This window comes from Haemaphysalis longicornis, unplaced genomic scaffold (assembly GCF_048455015.1).
Source record: "Haemaphysalis longicornis isolate Haplotype H1 unplaced genomic scaffold, Haemaphysalis longicornis Haplotype H1 scaffold_12, whole genome shotgun sequence".
In the NCBI taxonomy this organism is placed as follows: domain Eukaryota; kingdom Metazoa; phylum Arthropoda; class Arachnida; order Ixodida; family Ixodidae; genus Haemaphysalis; species Haemaphysalis longicornis.
The window spans coordinates 59,733,306-59,753,733 of NW_027526225.1; the positions used below are offsets into that span (position 1 = coordinate 59,733,306).

General features: G+C 45.4%; 1 protein-coding gene across 1 annotated transcript in view; it reads right to left on the reverse strand.

The window, feature by feature from the left end:
- Positions 1 to 20,428, reverse strand: part of LOC144162716 (solute carrier family 4 member 11-like) — an 88,430-nt gene that overhangs the window by 12,827 nt on the left and 55,175 nt on the right. The window contains exons 3-6 of the mRNA XM_077693358.1: positions 11,699 to 11,833; positions 8,134 to 8,203; positions 6,361 to 6,445; positions 4,256 to 4,586 (exon numbers count right to left, since the gene is read on the reverse strand). Of these exons, the coding sequence (XP_077549484.1) occupies positions 4,256 to 4,586; positions 6,361 to 6,445; positions 8,134 to 8,203; positions 11,699 to 11,833 (621 nt within the window). The remainder of the gene's footprint in view (positions 1 to 4,255; positions 4,587 to 6,360; positions 6,446 to 8,133; positions 8,204 to 11,698; positions 11,834 to 20,428) is intronic.

Genomic DNA, 20,428 nt, shown 5'->3' on the forward strand with positions numbered 1-20,428 from the left:
GGAAGCAATCATGGAAGCAATTATATGGTTATCCAAATACAATGTACATGTACAATGTACATGTACAATTTACAATGCTTGTACAATCCATGTACAAGCGATCTATGGTTACAAACGAACGATCGGTGGCTTTCCAGGATAAGGAAATGTCGCTGCTATCTACTTGTTTCTGATGTCTGGAGTTCTACACGTGTTTGCTGTGTGCGCTGTAAAGTGTGTTTTGGGATGATATTGTTCAGTTTTGTAGGTATATAGGTCTTTCCTCCATACAATAAAATTCAGTTGTTAGAGTACGCTCGTACTTGTTTTTCTTCCTAGTCCTGGTTCGTTTTTGCGGCATCGTAACCTGTAAAACAAATTGTAACGAGCCATAGAAACATATATGTCAGGGCACACGCTTAGTAACGGGAAATGAATATCTTGTATCCAAAGAAATCTCGGGTGGAAAACATCATGATAAAGCAGTTGACTTCAGCCCGTCACGTATTACGGAAAACAGAGAACAGCGAGAACGTCCGTGTAACAGAGTGGCTACTTAAAGATGGGAACAAAATCAGGGAAGACCATTAACTAAATTAACTCACAATCAAATAGAAGAATTAGTCGCGAATATCATATCCCGACCACGCAGGTTAGGAGCGGTTGGAAATCTATAGGAGCGACCTTCGTTAGGCAGGGGTAATCTATAGGCTGATGGTAATGAGGCGTAAGGCTGCACTGGTTATAAACACAATAAGGCGAGCACAACAAGAAAATAAATCGATACACAACAAGACAGCCAAGTTGTATTGTAACGCCAGATAGCAGAGTACAATGAAGTGTTGCTAGCCCCAGCCTGTGTTACAGGAAGTATGGGGATTGCAGGAAGCTGGTACGCCGCGATGTAACACAAGCACTGAACCTTTGCCTTTATCATAGAAACGTTAACAGTTACTACAACGGGACAAAACAGAGACGTTATACATAAGATATATGTCCTGTATTTATCTTCATATATAAGATATTCCCCATCCATAAGATTGTCCTTCGTACGTATTTTTGTTTTTAAACCTGATAAATCGTGCTATTTTTCCCTTTTTTCAGGCGCACGTGGGCAGAAATTCAAATAAACTTTAATCGTAACGTCAGCGGTGGGTGTGCGTATACAGTTTTTTGCCCACTTGTACGCGATGTGGGTATGCCGTTCAGTGGTAAACCAACTAACTGAAGAGTAAAATTTAGCCGCCTGTCATGACTTTCACTTCTGTTGCAGCAACTAGCACTCTGCGAAAGTTAGTACGCTGCCAGAGTGGGCTGCCGTGATCTCATCCTCATTACGCATGCGCGCTCCGTCACATGTCGACAGCTACAGCAAGCCCTCGTAATCGATATCGGTGTATTTGAAGTGTTTACGGTCCCAGCTACGACGCATACAGAGCAACCTATCACCGCTTTCAGTGAAGCATTGCTTATACCAAAGTGTTTATGGTCATAACTGCAGTGCAGGGGAAACAAACTATCGCTGCTTTTAACCAAACACCGATTTTGACCAAATACGGAAAACTTAGTCAGTTTTCCGCACCAAGGACTGATACTCTTTTTCCACCAAGGATTGTTATAGCGTGGGTGTTACTCAACTTTTCAAGCCTTATCCTGGTCGTTCAGAGGCTAATAATCAATAGATCGTGCTCGCACGGTCGGTGGCGCAAGCGCATGGGAGTGTATAGGAGTTTGATGCTGCGGAGCGCCAAGACATAAGTTGTTTTGATGCGTCAACCTTATTTTTCAGAAAAAGCAATACCCTTCATCATATCCTTCAAATGTCATGTTGCAGAATAAATGCAATAGCAAAAGAGTTTTCGGTGTTTTCCCCACATTAAACAAGGTCTGCCATCAAATGTACGATAAGAATTTTGAGAGCAAAAAACCCTATGGCTGCATGGACGCTAACGCTGCATGGACATCAACTGTTATGGTGCACATATAAAGTTATGAGAACATTTGGGTTGTTCTTGCGCACAGAAGACAATGTCTTCCAGTACAGATGTTACGACAGGGGCGTTAATATGGCTTTCTGCGAAATGATGCCATCACGAAAATAAGCCTCCGTGGCCTACATCAATAACACAGCTTTCCTCTACAGTATATGTACAAGCTATTAATAGCTCATGTAAAACTTGTGCCCTACCCCATCATTCTTCCCCGCCTAGCAAATGACGCGTTGAATTTTGGTTTAGACGCTACCCATAGGGATTGAAGCAGCTATTTCCAAAACCCCTAAAAATAGTTTTAAGCTTAGCTATATGAAAAGATGTACATTATTTCGGACTTTTTATTGCGTCCCTATCGCCTACGCTGCTCCTGATCATTTGTAGAGGCAAACACTTCGGAAAGAATAAAACATTTCTTAGTTTCCTTTGGACGTATAAAAGATGATGAACTTAAATATTTTTCTGGGATTAACATTTCTGTTAATAATCACACTAGCAAAAATTCTGATAGAAACTTCTATTAGACTTATAGATTTTTGTATTGGGTGTATAACCCATTTATTAGTCATATACAAACTTGTATCAGTTTTATAAGTTTTCAAGAATAGACGTATTAGTCTAACACCTATGAACCTATTGGTATGTATTAGTTTACAAATACTAATAGATCTGACAGAGCACTAATAGACTTCAGAGCTATTAGTTTGTATGAGTCGCCTACAAAAAAATAGCTTGGTTTAAATTGGTTTACATAAAAATAATACAAATCTACCCACAAAGTGCGATTTCATAAATTTTTAATTTTTCCCGAAAATCACAAGTCAAAAGTTTGAAATGAAGGCCCTTCAGCAATAATTTTCATTTGCTGAAATATCATGAAGTGTTTTGTTACCCGGTAAATCTCCGTAAATTTCTGACCAAAATTATTACGCAAATTAGGCCAATGTTTTTCTTTCACTTTCATTCCAGAAATATGCGCTGCTATCAGAAATATAGAGATCCGAGGGAGCTAAAGCGCTGCGCCCAAAAGGCTGAAAGAACCATAGAGTTGTCAAGGACATGGATAAAAGAAAATGCGCAAGATGACCACGAAATATAACGAAACCGGCAAGCCTGCAGCGAAGTCAAGCCAAGCCATGCCATGATCTTCGTTGTGTAGCGAATATGGTGACAACAACGAAGTGCGGGTGGCGGGTGTGTGCGTTCGGGAAGAAGACAGCTAGAAGCAAGCTGCGTGCAGCGTTATTTCACGTAAAACGCCTGTGCATCACGTCATCGAGAAGTGTTGAAGATATGTATAACGCTGGCATTACTTTGGCAAGTATGAACCAGCCCGCCGCGCAACCCAACTTGGACCCGCCACCTCCCCTCTACGGAGGTCTTCGTTCATTTTCTAGGGAAAGCCTCACGACGAATCGCGTGTTGCGGAAGTGTGAATGCCGTTTTGAAGTTACATCTATGGAAATGGTGTTCAATCTGTCATTAATGCGTTCGATGTGTATTTATGGCTGGACCATACAGGTTTTACTCTAGCTTTTTTTATTACACGCTACAGCTATTTTGTAGATTCATCTTGCAATTTATTCGTTTGTTCTTAATCAGGTTGCGAACTTATGCATCGTTAAATTATTCAGCGAGATTTCTATCAGCCAGAGGAATTTGCCTGTGTACCATAATATAATGTGCTGCCATGTTTCATTGCTTTGTTCGAACATGCCAGTGGTTCTCATAGAAATACCACACTCTGATAGGCCTATCAGACTAATACAATTTGATAGACCTATCGGACTAATACACACTGAGAGACCTAATAGACCAATACAGACTGATAAACTTAATACACTAATACAGACTAATAGACCTAATACACTAATACCGATTGATGGAGCTAATAGACGAATACAGGCTGATAGGTTTATTAGTGACAATAAGCCTATGCGTGTGTTATATTTTGTATTAAAATTTTTGCTTGGGCAATTATCCTATCATACCGATATGTAGTTAAAAATAACTCTACCACACAGCGCTTCCAGCGAAGGCTTTTAAAAATAAGTGTTATTTGCATTTTTGGAAGCCTGGGGGGAACAAAGTGTGCATTAGTGTATTCAGCGCCCACCGTTTGTACTGTCCGATATCATTTGAGCACTTCAACGTACACCTCCTATTGGTCATGGCCTCTCGCATTCCAAAACCCCGAGAAGGATAAGTTTTCAGCAACTTTAAGTGCGTCTCCGTAAGTTACCCTCCTAAGGTGGAAATTTGCATGCGGAACACTCGACCCTTACTTTGTCGTCGACGACCTTGTCATGCGGTAGATTGCCGTTAAGGGCGAGCGCCTTCCTCTGGTCGGAGGACAAGGCACGCGCGTGTGCCATGAGCTCGTCTACGAAGTCGGCGGTGGACCGGGCCTCCCAGAGTCTCCGCCGGAACTCGCCATCGGCGAACAGCGTGGCGAAGGTGCGGCCAGTCTCGACCGCATTTTTGGTGCCTTTTTCCTTGGTCGGTGTGAGCACCAGCACCAGGAACCGGACGTCTTCACAAGTGCGCCCCATGTTGGCAGGATGCTTGAGCCGCACCACTGCCATCCGCTTTTTGAGAAGCGTAGGCATGGAGCACCTGCATCAGGCGTTGAAGAGCCTTTGCAACCACCCATCCCCCTTTTCCTACTTTTTCACATGTCAGACGGGTTTTTAGACAGGAACGGTAAGTGCGTTTGTTTTTTATATTAGTAGGTCGCCATGAAAGAACCTTCTAACTTTTGGTTTGGACAACACCGCACACCCAATAACTCCGCACCCCGAGATCGCTCACTGTTTTTCAGCAGCTGACTTTGACATGAGCAGATATCTTTCTTCACAACATCTTCAACACCACCAGCCATCATTGGGACACTACAACAGCCCCATTCTTGACATCACCGCAATTCGCCATCTTCCAAAAGGACTGTTACCTTTGCCGTTCACTTTTGTCTCGAAAGTCCTAAATAAAATCAGAACAAGTATTTTTGGCGTAGTCTCGGTATGGCTACGCACAGGTAAAGTAGAGAAGCCAATTCCTTTCGCAATGCGCGGGCTTATTTCGTTTTTTTCTCCAGAAAATTTGCTTTCCGTACGTAATTCTAACCCCACGCTTTGGACAGGCAGCTTGTTACTCATGAGCTGTCTCTCTTGCCTGCCTTACCGCCTAAATGTTTTTTTACATTTTCCCAAGATCTATATGTCGGAGCTAAGCAAAATTACGCCCATCTTCCAGCGAGGGAATCCTGGTGTGATGCGACGCATCGGGGGATTCAATTGGTGTTTCCGTTGGGTTGATTCCCTAAATCGGGTGAAACGTGTTGTGAACGCGTATGATGCATTTCCATCACATGCGAGTGTTCTCATACGCGGGAAGATGGGCGAACCACCGCAGCGCCATACCCGCTTTATATTCACAGCGCTTGAAGGTGAGGAGACAACGGAGGAGAGTCGCGCATGCGCGCACTTGCGCACACCGCGCGTCGCCGCGCGACGGGAGCGGAGCGAAGCGCGCGCACGCAGCTGTTGTTTATGATAATGACACGGAGTGAGAGGGTTGCGCACAGATGTTGCGCACAACTGTCGGAGAGAAGAACAGAGGAGGGATGCGGACGGACGGCGCGACAACGACGACGCAGGAGGGACATGCCTCATAGTAAGAGATGCGTCGCATGTAATAATGTTATAAGAGCAAGCCTTTCTAAGTAACTACGGCGATAGCGCTATCATATTCTTGCCTGGTTCCCGTGCTTTAAGACCAAGGTACATGTTTTGCTTGCTCTAATAATTGAAAGAGTTGTATTTCGAAGAATCTGTCGCTTCGTCAGGACAATACTTCTGCTATAACGCCGTCTAATAAATACGACGCAAAAAAATGTTTTGCTTGATCACGACATCGACTTTCTTGAATGGCTAGTAATTATAGCATACAGAGCGGCCTTGCGAGATTAGTGTAGCCTGGGGTTGACTACCCATCCCGAGAAGAGCCTTAAAGTTATGGGCAGAATATGAGGGATTAAAGCGACATTCAGTTGTTTGTCTAGGACCTTTGCTTCTTATCCATCCCTTCACTTCCCATTCCCCAAGCACGACCACCGGAACTCCGCGTACCTCCAATACAGGATTGAATAAACCAATCGGTCGATCTTAGTACTACCTCGTGTAAATATGGTGAACGTTATCTGTGATTGAACTTTTTGGGGACACTATCAATTGCTTTTGCCCCATCGTTTGGATCCTTTCTAGGCACACATAAAACCAACTCCGAAAATAAACAGGTGTTACAGTACTCCCTTCGTTCGTATTACATGCCTACAAATGGTTTAATTGCTGAAAATCAAAAGAACAAAGATGAACGTATCAGTTGAACTTACATAATGCACATCCAGCTGTGGTCATAGTCGAAATCCCCGTTGTCGTAAGTACAGACGCCCTGTATCGTCCTGGTTGGCATATGAACTGCAAGGAGAGTCATCAGCATCATAGTCATCATCATCAGCCATGGGCGTCAGTAGGTCAGTGCTAAAGGGGCGCTCGCCCAACCCCCCTCCCATCTATGCTGCACCAGAACAATAGCTGCTTTTCCCCGTCCTCTTCCTCTCTCCCCGCAACTGAATGGGTTTCCCTCTCAAGACGAAATCCTGCCGACGTTCGTGTCATCACCTTGTTTGTGTCCACAGAAGGACGATGGCCTCCCAGTCTCCCCCAGCCAGTCCGGCTTTGCGATGCCCTCGTTGTAATTGGCACTTAGTAGGGGCATGCTTGTCCATTTTATCTCACCCTCATAGCGTTACGTCTTGGGCCTATCAAGATGAAAGCTGAGTACTAGTGTGTAAAAGACCAATCTTCTGCAGCCTTACAAGCAATAGCAATTTTTTTAACACGAAACTGCTTTATGCCAGGGGACACAAACCTCGCCGACGTCATATCCGTCACGGAAATGAGCGTACTCATACAGTCATTGAGCCATGAGTTCATGCCCGGTTCTCTGTACGAACGAGCCTGATGCCCTGCCCTCTAACGTTTCCATTCAGGTGGTGCTGCCGTCTAGGAGAGGTGAAGCGAAGTAGTGCGTCATGACGCTAATGAGAGCCGATAGTTGGCGCCTCGATAGGGCAGCGAAACCCGTTCGGTTTCGTTCGCACGGTTTGCGAGCGCCTCGGGTTTCAATTGAATTTACGCAATGATCTGGTGCGTCTAATCCAGTGTCGGATGCTGGTGCCTCTAACGGTGCCATACCGACGAAATATAAATAGCGATGTCCAAGTTCATATCGATGCACAATAAACATTCAAATGCTCCTGCGAAGGCACATTTCACTTTCGTGCTTTACCGATTCCTATGAACGAAGGATCAACCACATTTGTTCCCTCCTTTTCCACCCCCAATGGCTATCATGACTACATACGCTAGTAAGCTCACAATAAACAAGCACCTTTATACAAGCTTTTTTTTTATTCCTTACTGGCGGTGGGCCCACAAAAACATAGAGCGCTATCAACAGATTACTCCAACCTTTTTATCCATCCTGCTAACAGCTGGTGCCGTACAGGTTATAGTTTTTGCGAATGTGCATACTTTTAAAGGCACCAAAATTCTGGCGCAGTAATCTGCAAAGGAATCAAATTTTTTTCAGTACGTACACTTTTCGTTTTGCTGTAGAATTCCAACGCGGGCGGACTAAAACGAAGAGTTTTCAAGTACCCAGCAAAGGCTATCCAGCCTGCGTTCCTAAGGGGAAAAGGAGAACGGGAAGCATGGGGCCTCCTAACCCCTCCGTACCTAATTCTGCATGAACCGACCAACCACTTATAATATAGCCAGCAGTTTGACATGCGGCACTATTTACGGTCTTCACAAAGCACTCGGGTGCTGGAACACGTCAATAACGCCTAATCGCACTTTGTATGTGGTCGTCAACATTTTTGTTCGTGAATTTCAAATAATGTAATTGGAATCGCATTGCCGCTACAATGAGCCACCACTAATTCTTAAACCACTCCACTTCAATATTTACACCTTATGTTCACATGATGTCGACGTAATACCCATAGGCTAAAATAAATCCCGTAACTCATTCAAAATGTTTGCAATTAGAAATACTGCGGGCTACAGAGACAGCCTGAAGATTAAGACTTAATACTTACGACGGTCCGACATGAATGTAGCTCTGCTAGTCTCAACAATACTGGTTGAAGGCTCGTTGACGGTCAGCATCTGAAACGATGCATGGGGTTGTAGCACTGTGACAATGGTTTACACCTCATCTTGTTTTCCTCCGACAAAGCTGCACCAGAAGCTTCGTAAGCGCAGATAAAGACAGGCATTCAAGGCAATATCCGCCCTTTGATGGTATAGCATTACGGAAATCAATAAGGGAAGTTCAATATAAGCATTAAGGATGTAAGAGCTCAGGAAGATAAACAAATGACCATTGGTATTTAGGGAGGTATGATAAATGGAGGTGCCAAAGGGTGTTCTTTATTGTTACTGCTTGCAAATTAGGTAAAACAGAAGCACGCCGTGATCATAGAAACAAGAGACTGCGGGAAAGAAAGTACTGCAAGGAAAGTTCAATAAGCCAATTAAAAATCAGGGATGAAGACTCAGTAATTAGGATGCCAAAAAAGCCAAAAGTGTCGTCGAAGCTTCCGTATCAACGTAACAAACTTGTTAGTCCAACAAAACATTAAGTGTTAGTCGATATTACGGTCTGATCAGTTCGGATGATAATTCCCATCCTGCAGAGAGTGTCAAAGGAAACTAAAACGAAGGGGTAACACGGAATGTCTGTCTTTGTCTGCATTGAGTAACCACAAGGCAAGAGGACAAGGTGTACTTCAGGCGCCTATTATAACGTGCCTCGTGTAATGCTTATGTGAGGGATTCAGGGAGCTAAAATTACATGGAAAACAACAGATTGCTATGGCATGTTCGCATATTTTTCGCATTTTCTGAGCGCTGACCGTGCAATGTGCACAGATGTAAAAACACGTTTGATGGTTGAATGAAGCAAATATTATCGTGCAAGTGCCCCTTTTATTTAGGCATGGGTGTGGGTTTGTATGCATGTCTATTTAAGAATGAATGCGTGCATGCATGTCTACGTTTATGAATCTACGTATATACTATGAATACGCATGTGAGCATTTGTACTTCTCTAGTGTTTAGAATAATTTAGCAGCGTATGCATGTATATGGGTATGTATGTGTACATATATTGCGCGTACATCCGTGCATGCATACATGTAGGTATATGTATACTTGTGTGTGCGCTCGCGTGTTCTTAGCAGCAAAGATATCCAAACTACTGGCACCTATCGAAGTATCTTACTTTCTCCTCATCCACAAGCGTGAAGACTTGATGAATAGCACAATAAAAGGTGGACGCCGCTCCATACGTCAACACAGAACAAAAATCTTAAAAACGTGACCCAGGACTGCCTTAAGGAATTTTTCGCTGACACAGCTAAGCAGGGATGCGTGTGTTCTCTAAGGATAATAAATCGGCTGACAGAATAAATTCTTGTCGTTAAACACAGGCACAATCCTCGCCTTTAAGGATTCATTCCTTCTTTTGGTCGGTTTTCATATCTTGTACAGGATAAATTTTCCACCTCGCACACGACTTTTATCCTGTTGGAGCATCTTTAATTCAGCGATTGTTACGCGAAGTGACAGCAAATGAAAGCGCAGTAATGTGGGTAATCTCCCGATGCCTAAACGTGTGTGATTGCTCGGGTGATCTCCCGGGCCGACCTTTTCCTACAGCCGTTTTTAATCGCAGTCTATACGCCGCGTCGTATACCCTCTCTACGTCGGCTGGAGCAGTTAACGTTGGAGGTCGTGCGATGTAACACTTCACTCCGTTCCGGTTGGGAGGAGAGAATTCTGAAGGCCGCATGACATCATCAGGTCACGTGACGAACACTTCATTCTCAGCCGCGTCGGCGTACCTCTTCCATAGGCGTTTTATCACGAACTATGGGATAGGAATCCCAGCCGCCTATGAACCATCTGCACCGGCAGGCAGCGCCGACTTTGTTTATAAGTTTGCTTTACTGTAAAGCGTTTTTACCGGCTGCGACATCTCTGAGATGGCATTCCATAACATCTCAGCTGCAACTGCTATAGAAACCACCCTACGTCGGACGTTTCTACGAGAAGTCGAAATGTTCACACGCGTTCATAGCTGTTCATACGTGTTGCAATTCGCACAGGGGCGAACATTGTCGTGGGAAATCAAAACTATAAAAACATTATGTATGCAATTAGAACTTTTGATAGAAGGAATACTTACGCCACGTTCTGCCCCATTGAAAATTGTACCTTAGCCCACGCACCATTTTTACGTTATATGTGCCACCCTATATTTTTTTCGCTAATACTTCCGTGTAAAATTTTCAATTTTTTGTGAATAATGGAATAACAATGCCCATATGCCTGCACACAGCCTGTACAGTACATGTGACCCAAAATAAAGTGGGCTTCTTCCTACATGTTTGCACTGTTTGCAGGCTTTGTGAATCTTTTTTTCTTTCCATTTATTTTTAGCTATTCTTTCAGCTGTAAATAACTCACCCGAAATTTTTATTTACTTCATTACATTTTCTTCTGACGTTGTACAAGGCTATCACACTGCAATTAATAACAATACGCATTGAAATATATACAGGTTGTACCAACTATCATGCACCAAAATTTAAAAATGAGCAATGGCGTTACTCAAAGAAAGCCTAGTCCGTAAGGTTTCCGGTGCAGTGGAGTAGCTTTTTCGGTAATGAGATTTATTTACGTAATGGTAAATATTTATCTACGTAGAGCATTACTGTCCCAATTATTAAAGTAACCATGAGCCACTTGTAGGTACCCACAAGAAACATCTAACTGCGGTATTTTCAGCCACGTACTCATTGTGTACTCATTCTTCTGACTCAAACATACACCGCGAAATATAAAAAAAATACCAGCTGAGAGTGCACTCTCACCCGCATAATAAAGCAGCGCCCTCAAATAAGCTGAGTGAAAGCACCTGCTTTTCATGTCACACTCCCGACGAGGCAGCGCATCACTTTGATAATGCCATGGACGGAGCGGCAAAAGCAAGGTTTGCGGTTGGCATATGACAGATAAACCACAAGCTGGGTAGCGATTTCGTCTGTCTTTTTTCCCGTTATTTTATTCTGGCTAACTCACAAAGAGCCTGTTTGATGGCGCTGGTTTATGAAGCGGGTGGGAGCGCCATCGCGAGGTATTGTTAATATTTCTCGGGGTTTCTTCATCAGTCAGAAAAAGTGAGTGCACAATTATTATTAGTAAGCGCACAACTGAAAATACCACAGTTAAATGTCCCGTGTGGGTGCCTCATTGACAAGTGCCTCATTGGCAGTTTAATGACTGGGACAGTAATTTTCGTGTTAAATAAGTAATTACCATTGCCCTTAAGTATAGAGTTACTTGGCGCTACTCCATGGCACTGTAAACATAATGCACTAGGTTTACTTTGAGTAACGCCTTTGGTCATATTTTTTAAATAGGGGTGCCGATAATTGGGACACCCTGCACAATAAAACAAAACCCGTGCCCTGATCCTTACTAACGTTTAGAATAATATTAAGGCACAACCTGCGACCTTAGTCGAAGATGGATAAAATCAGTTTATTCTTGCTTCTTTCGCATTAAGAGCTTTTGAAATGGAGAAAGAAGTCTTACCTTCTTCAAGACCACGTCCACGATGCTTTCTAAAGTATTCTCAGTCACGTCCAGCAATACCGTGGCGTCATTCATAAACTGGTTCACGTCCATGAAGGCGCGAACTTCGGTGCTAAAGTCTTTCAGGGGAACCAGCTGCGGGGGAAGAAACATCAAAGTATGCATGAGAGGACACCGTACTAGCTACTGTTTTTGTCTGTCAATGGCTTTCTCCAAACACGGGAGAATACTTTCGCGGCGTACGCCATCAATCTTGTACTGCGGTATTGAAATTTAGTTCCAACAATTTATTACACCACATACTTCGACCTAAGTAATTGTGGCACGGTTACTTCGAAAAAGGAAGGGAGGAACGGAACAAAGGGACCGCCAAACAACCAAAGTATCCAGTTGAACTAAGAGGAGAAGCAAGTAAGAAAATATCCAACACGTACGCAGAGCCACATGCAAGAAAAAACATGGGAATTAAGGAAGGAAAAGACCTCTTTACGAACGCCTATATTATCCGTCTCTACTCGCCTACTGCCATATGCAAAAACATGTTGCATATATTACCCAGGAAAAGCAATTTTTCCTTTGCCAGATAACATCCCAATCATTTCCATCGTAATTATTATCAACCACTATGTTCCATATTAATACGGACACTTCTGCTTCTGACCAGATCAGATCATGACAAAAACGTCATGTGACAAAATTGAGGCATATGTTTTGTTGAAACACTACAGCTCCTTAAATATAAAGTCAGTCATACTGAGAGAACTACCTCATGATGGTCTAGGACTGCTACGTCACAAACAGACAAACGGATATCCTAACGTTTTCCTCCTTATAAGATGCCGAGAAAGTCGGTGTGTCCTTTTAACCTCAACCAACACTGTATTGCAGATGCTTCGCACATACCGTGCTGAATTCGCCAATTTGTACTGAATTTAAATGGTTGTTGCAGTTCTGGTTTTATTACTCAAGCCATGGTGCCAGTTGTTATTGCATAATAAAAAGAAGAGACTAGAAAATTTGCGTAATTAAGCTTGAACGTTCGAGGATGACAGTTCCCTTCTCTACCTTCTTTTCCTAGAACCCCATTTAATTATTTAAATGCCAGGCTGGCTCGCTGCAGACCACAACTACATCTCGGGCACAAAAAACTCACTGTCTATGTTCGTGATTCTGCCTAGCCGTTGATATATTTTATGGCAAAAACGACCACGAAAATAAAGCTTCTGTGTTCACATTTTTAGCTCGAATTAGGCTTGCTGTAGGGCCAGTTGGTATATCATGGTGAGAACATTGCGCCCGAACGTATTACGGAGAAAGAAAATAGAAAAAGAAATTACACCATCTTCCCGTAGGGGAACCCTGAATAGTATGCAAAGCAGCCATGGGATCGACTGAAGTTCCCATTAGTTTTCAGTTCGTCATTTCCGTTGACGTTCAGCTTCGCATGTCTTCGTTGTATCAGTAGCTTCTTGAGGTAGTTTGAATGAGTGAAGGACATAAGGCGCGTTCGTAGCACATGCTCCCGTCTCGGTTGGTAGCGCAGTTGGAAGATCGCCACGTACCTCCCAGAGAGTCGTGGCATCGAAACCGGGCACCGCCTAACTATTTTTTTATAATGGACTGCGCTGACGTCAGCCCAAACGCTGATGGGGCTGAAGAGACGCGCATGCGCAGTAGAGCGTGGACGGCGGACAACGACAACGAGGGAGGGAGGGACACAGCCCCGAGCATGAGATGCTTCGCATCTAAAACGCACACTTTGAAGCAAAGACTTCACTTCAAAGTGTACGTTCTTTCACGTTGCCTACCTACCTAATACGTTCCAGCACAACCACCAACCGTAGACTTTGTGAACGCGTGTCACTATGTTTATGTAAAATAATAAGCGTGGTTTGATGTTCTTTTTTTTTTAATTTTCCGAAAGCGCCACTTTCTTTCGCGCATGCGCACTCCATGCTTCCGAGGGTTTTCTTTTCGCTTACACGCAGACGATCTGTCCTAGACATAGACAGCTTCGCTGTAAAAGCCAGAGAAGTCCCAATAAATTAGACAACGTCTCTTCCACCGACGAAGCCTACAGCCATGCAGATCTGCGATGGTATGGCAGGGCGGATAAGTAGAGAGGACCGTCTTAGGTTCTGTGATGAATCTCCGATTCTCAAAGGATTTTATTTTTATAAGACCCGGGATAACTTAGGCTTCGTAGGACCCCAATAAAAACGCCGAAGCTGATTGGAAGCCATAGGACTTTTCCAAGTTTAGGTGTGCGTAACAACTACGATAGCCACCAAACTCGCACTCCTTCCAAAATACCTGCATGGAGCAGGACAATACAGTCCCCTTGTGAGAAATTTTGCGCTACAAATACGCTTCACTGTAGTGTTTGGGCCTAAAAAATGCCCGCGTATCTGTTCCTTTCCTTGAAAATGTTGACGAAAGACGATAGTCGAGTGGCGCCCCTGCCTTGTAACCACCTCCCTTGTCTTTTCCGCTCACCTCTCATGCTGTTCCTCTCCCGTCTCATTCCTCCCAAGATAACACACTAGAGGTTTGCTCAAGTCAATTTAAATTTACCGCGTTCTAGTGCACCAGGCCGGGTGCGTCGATGCCAGCGCTGCCGTACGGTGGAAACGCGCGTGACCTGAGGCACCCTGCTAAATGTTGATAGAACCACGTTGCCCTGCTCTACGTGCATTCCAAGCGTAAGGTGGAACCTATCTACTGGAACCTTTCGTCACTGTTGCCGTTTCATTTCTTAATTTTCCGCCAGGAGCAATAGCAGCGCGGGCCACAGCAGGCGACGATTTTCTGGAGTTGACGTAGTATCTCATTTTATATCGCAAAAACCAAGCATCCATGAATTTTTCAATAAAGGAACACTGCAAATACAACTTATGTATTGATTTTCTGCCTCACATTTCCGTAAGGTTTTGTTCTTGTTCAACAATGTTGACAAGTGTGAACACTGACATCGGACTCTGACGTTTAGATTTGACTGTGGGTATATAAGACTATTGCGCAAATTGGCTTTCATTTTGTCGGATGGCTGAATCGAGTCACAGACAAACGGACAGACCGAAATTTCTGCGTTTGTGTTAAACTATCTTCTTTAAAACAAACACAACTAAGGAAAGCGAAATCTTTAGCGCCTTCTAGCTATTCCTGCAGTTCACTGGCTTTGGAACAATAATGCTATATCACATCCATAGTTTGTTCTAGGTTCGATCAATAATAGCAGCCAATTCTTGTGAAAAGGGAGTTACTGAAAAGAGAGTTGCGTGCAACTAGCACGCAATCTTGAAAAAGTGGTGCTGCAAAAAATACGAGTAACCGTCACAGCCAAGTAACGCAGCTGCTGACGTTTATCTTGCTGCAACAATGCCCTTGCCGGTTCCAGCTGCCGCATGTCTCTCTGTCTGAACCAATGCCCCTGTTGATGCTCGATGTACCTGCCGACGCTGTACCTCGAGCAGCTGTACTGTTTCCCGTTTCCTCGAAACGTTTCATCGCTGGTTGTAGCTACGGCAACTGCTTCGATGAATTGCTATCAGCACTGACATTGAGGGCGCTCGTTGGATACAAATGTTTTGCATTTAGTGCAGCAACTGCAGGTGGCAGAAAATAAACATTCGAAAAAATGTTTTTTTGGATTCCGTTTCTCCACGTGTACTGAAACACAAACGGGAACGTTGCTGCTTTTTAGACAAAAACAAAAAAGACACCGCACGGTAGACGTACTTGTTTTCGAAGTCGGATGAGTCACGATTGCCGCAGAAAAATGTTTGCATTGCGGGTACAACTGTAAACCTTTTTTTTTCTTGCGTGGCAACAGACACACCGTCATTGGTTGATTTGTTTGATTGATTGTAGGGTTTAACTGCCGACGCAACGCAGGCGATGAGGCGCGCCGTAGTGGAGGGCTCCAGATTAATTTTGATGACCTGGGGATCTTTAACGTGCGCCGAAATCTCGTACCCACGGGCGTTTTTTTTTCGCCTCCATCAGAAAAGCGGCCGCCGCGGCCGGGAATCGAACCCGCGACCTCGAGCTCATCAGCGCAACGCGTTAGCCACTGAGCCACCGCGGCGTGCGGCACACAGTCATGGGTCTGCCTTTTATGCGACTAGGTATCTCGGAAGCATATTCACGGACGTTTGGCAGCCTTAAAGGCAACCGGGCTTTCCGCTTGTAGTTGCGGAAGAGTGAGTGGGTATTGTGGTTCAAAGAAAGAACTGTTGCTCTTTTTCACCCACGGGACCCCAAAACGTTGTCGGGTGGACGTCCGGTAATAATGTTCGAGGCAAGGGCCAAGCCACTAGTTGTAATTCTTTTCTACTAGCGTATACCCTGACACGTAGGCCGTATCATAGTATCAGAGATAGTGTAAAATGGTGTGTAATCATGATCGTGCGTGATGGCCAGAAAGTGGGTAAGCGTTTCTTTTAGAAGCTAACACCCCACGGGGCTATCCTGTATGTGTGTTTTCCTGACAGCCTAGGCCTTACGGCCTCGCGTCATTTTTAAAAGGGTAATATTATTATTTAGAGGAGCTGTAGCAAAAAATTTAGCACGCCTTCCTAAAAAGTATAGAGAACCGCCACAGCTGTCTAACGTCAAAACTTTGTCACAAGTGCGTCAAAACCTTCGCTGAAAGTCCGTCCAATCGATCACCAAAGCTTGAAAGAGCCAAATCGCAAATGTAGAACGAACCCACGCGTCTATGTTTCGCGCACTAAGGGAACGCATCTACGAACAATCTAAATGCATACCGATGCGTGGTTTATGCGATGATGTTTTACTATTGCAATTCATCTTCATGCTCGACGCTTGTATTGCCTTATCCTAAGAACCGTTCTTTTTTCGCGATTTTCAAGTGACCGTTTTGACACATTGGAATCCCGGTTTCACGCACGCGCCGTGTGCCTACAAATCTTATCAGATCTTTTCGGTTGGCAAACCGATCACTTTAACAGCAGAGCTGTTCACGCCGAGCCCATTTCCCTCTGTCGCACCAAAAAACCTCGAAGCCTCACGAAACAAACTGTGGTTAAAGGAGCCATTAAGAAAAAAATACAACTTCGTGTAATTTGAAAGAACTAGGGTTCAGTATCTCACTCAGCTCCATTACAGCTCCAAAAGATGTTTTTTTAACGAAAAAAAAGCAAGACATATTTAAAAACTTTCAAATTTTGCGCCACAGTGACGTGTTATGAGCAAGAATGACGTCATACGGGCCAACAATAAAACATAATTTTCAGTGCGTTAACTGCGCGTTAGCATCCAAGTGATGCGGTCAAATGGAACTAGAAGCCCCATTACAGACGTCCAGTCATGTGTCGTCGCGACAGGTCAGTTAGGCGGCCGCCAATCGCACAAACAAAGTTCCGTGACGTCACAGAAAAGTTGCGGGAAATTGACTAGGGGGTCGCGACTGCTTCACACGTTTTCTTTAATATCTCCGTTATTTGTTCGAAGATTGCGATGATATTGGTATCATTGTTATCGGGACTAAGCAGTCTTTCTAATAAACCCAACTTGTATTTTGTCTTCATGGCTCCTTTAAGGAGGTACCGGGAATTGAACTTAGCACCTTTCCGCCGTAAAACGGGCTACCTAACCACTAGGCCACTCCAAAGACTTGAGGGATACCGGGTTAGCAGCGGCGGAGAATAATAACACGTACAGCCATTTGGAACAAAATAAATGGGCCCCGTGGTCACAACCGAACCCCGGGCGTCATGCAACTGGCGTGGATCCCATTGAGCTATAATACTATTCTTGGCGCACCGTATTTCCTTGGGCTCATAGCGCGGGCGTTGGCTTTGGGCTTGGCCGCCGGTTCTATGGCTTGCTAACGCGGTCCACATTGGGATGGATGTGAAAGCCTACGGACGAAACGATCTGGGACTGCCAGTCCCGAAGAACTTTCAGCGGCAAGTTCGGAAATACATGTGAGGTGCAACAGCCCGGTCTCCGGCGAAGAGAGAGGGGTCGCCAGCTCTGCTGTTTCTACAGCCGTGCCCCACCAGTACAAGCTTGGTAATTTTTACCATTTTGAGTTTTTTTTTACAGGACGCCGTGGGTCCCACTCAGAAAGATTCTGCTTTGATAAAAAAAACCTAGAGCCTTCTATTGCACCATCGAGAACTTGGCCCACTCCTCTTGCGTTTATGGTCTATTGGCTGGCCTTCCGTTAAATGGATTGACCACGGGAACTTTGGGGACAAATAGTGGACTCAGCTAGAACCTTGTACGGAACGGCGTTCCAAGGGACGGCGTTCCTGGAACTAGTTCCTTTTGGGAGGAACGGAGGAACGCCACCGTTCCATTAAGAGGAGGTGTAACTGTAACGGTAACTTGTTACGTTTACAAAGGAACAGCAGAGGGAACGGCGTTCCTTCTGTAAACGCTCCATCACTATACTCGGTTACAACTTAAGAACGGCACCGAATTTGCTGCTGTGCCTCATCACCGCAGCCGGATGTCACTCCGCGCAGCACAAGTAGCGCGTTACTGGGAATATTTTGAACATGGCACGAGCCGTTTTTGTATCTTGTTGGACCTAATATGCTTATAAACTACTGCAGCGACGGCAAACAAACTACGTGAGAAAAGGCAGACGATATCACGCATTCGTGGCAGTCCTCTTTCAAAACGCGCGGGCCCGTTGACATCCGGGTCCGTCGCTTAAGCGGAGTGATACCGTACATGAGCTGGTGCCGTTCTTAACTTGTTCCCCAGTATAGGATTTGGCTGTTTTTGATGCCACGGCTTTAGGGCGCTCTGAAGCTAGTACAAAAAGCCACAGGCCGCTACTGCGTTTATATTCCTATAAGCTGCCCAATTTGCTCGCCATTCCACAAAACGTGCTTAATCGAAGGTCACAGACAGAAGAATAACCACGCAACGGGCCGCAGCCTGTCCGGCAGGCGGCACCGGGTGCGCATGGCCTTGTCGTTCCGTACGCTGTAGAAGCGCATCAGGCACGTGCTTCAGCGCCCCTTTGATTCGTCTTCTGCCACGACCTCTTTTTGTGCGCGTAAGACTGGAACGCGAAAGCCGAGCAGGAGAAGACGTGACTGTACCGTGTTTATCGCACACATCTTATCTACAGTACAGGCAGCTGTGCCAGCCGAAAGAAAGGGCCGTACGAGACTTCTCTGCTGTCGGTCAATGGACACCTGGGTCGCTGGCGTTGCGCTCACCGCGTGTAAAAACTAGGCGTCAAGTTCTCCACCTGAGATTTTTGGAATATTTCCGCTGCAGCCCAAACCGAGGCGAGAACTGTCTGATCTCATGCGCAACAACAACCATCCCTGAGAGCGGCAAGCCGAATTTGGCCTCGGACGTTCTATCGTCCCACGGCACTAACATGGCGCTCGAACGCGCTGCCGTAAACTTCCTCGCGCCCAGGGTGGACCATCGGATTTGGGATGTTGATTGATTGATTGCAGGGTTTAACGCGCCGACGCAACGCAGGCGATGAGGCGCGCCGTAGTGGAGGGCTCCGGATTAATTTTGACCACCTGGGGATCTTTATCGTGCGCCTAATTCTCGTACACACGGGCGTTTTTGCTTTTCGCTTCCATCAGAAAAGCGGCCGCCGCGGCCGGGAACCGAACCCGCGACCTCGTGCTCAGCAGCGCAACGCCTTAGCCACTGAGCCACCGCGGCGGGTGGATTTGGGATGTGCCCACTGCCAGGTTTTGCTTTGACGATTGGTTTTCGAATTTTGTTCGGAGTTATTCCGCTACCATTCCTTCGCATCATAGCAGTGCGACGACTGTGGTGGATTGTTACAGACCGGTTCCGACCAGTGCCTCAGCCGGGCACCGATGGCGAGCCCAGTAGCGTATACTCACGTAGGGTTACCAACCGTCCAGAATTATGCGGGACTGTCCCGATTTTTCATACAACGTCCCGAGTCCCGCGCCGTCCCTGTCTGGACAGCTATACGTCCCGGATTTGTTCCGGACCGACCAGTTAGGAATTTTTGTTTGCGATCCAAAGCACGCTAAACAAGATGCGTCGCGCTCCGGAACTCAAAGCTTGTCCAGGCAGAGCTTCAGGTAAAGCTGAACTTCCACGTGAAGTGCGACAACATTTACGAGTACATTCTCCAGCATGAGCAATCGTTGCGAGCAGCATGTAGCCAGATGAAGTACCACTTAAAGAGGCCGCAACAATAATGAAACAGTGGATTTGCCTGGAAGATACCGCCATAAGGAAAACTGATTTCGTTGCCTCCCAATGTCAGGGTACGCTACTCCCCTCCCCCCCTCCCTCTTCCGTCCCGATTTCCTTCATTGAAGAGTCGCTAACCGTGAGCTGGTGGCTGCTGCCGTGCGCAGAGCCCCTCCGTTCCGACAACAAGAAGCCGGAGGGTAAACTTAAAAGCTGTAGTATAAAGTTACAGCAGACCAGGCTGCAGCAAAAAGGCAACCATGAACTCTCAATCCGACAAAGTAACACTCTGAAGCTCTGTTGTTGACGCACTGGCTCCGAAGCTCGCGTGTGAGAGAATTTAAAGAGCAAACCGCAATGGACAAAGTTACGCGCACGGCACCACAGAATGTTTCAACGGCCGTCAAACAAAATATACACGAAACAACCGCTGCCCGTGGACAGCGCGGGATGTATGATAGCACATGCCTCTGAGCGCATGCGGAGGCAGTCTGCTGGACCTGAGGGACTGAACCAACTTATTATCCTCAAGTACAACACGGTAGC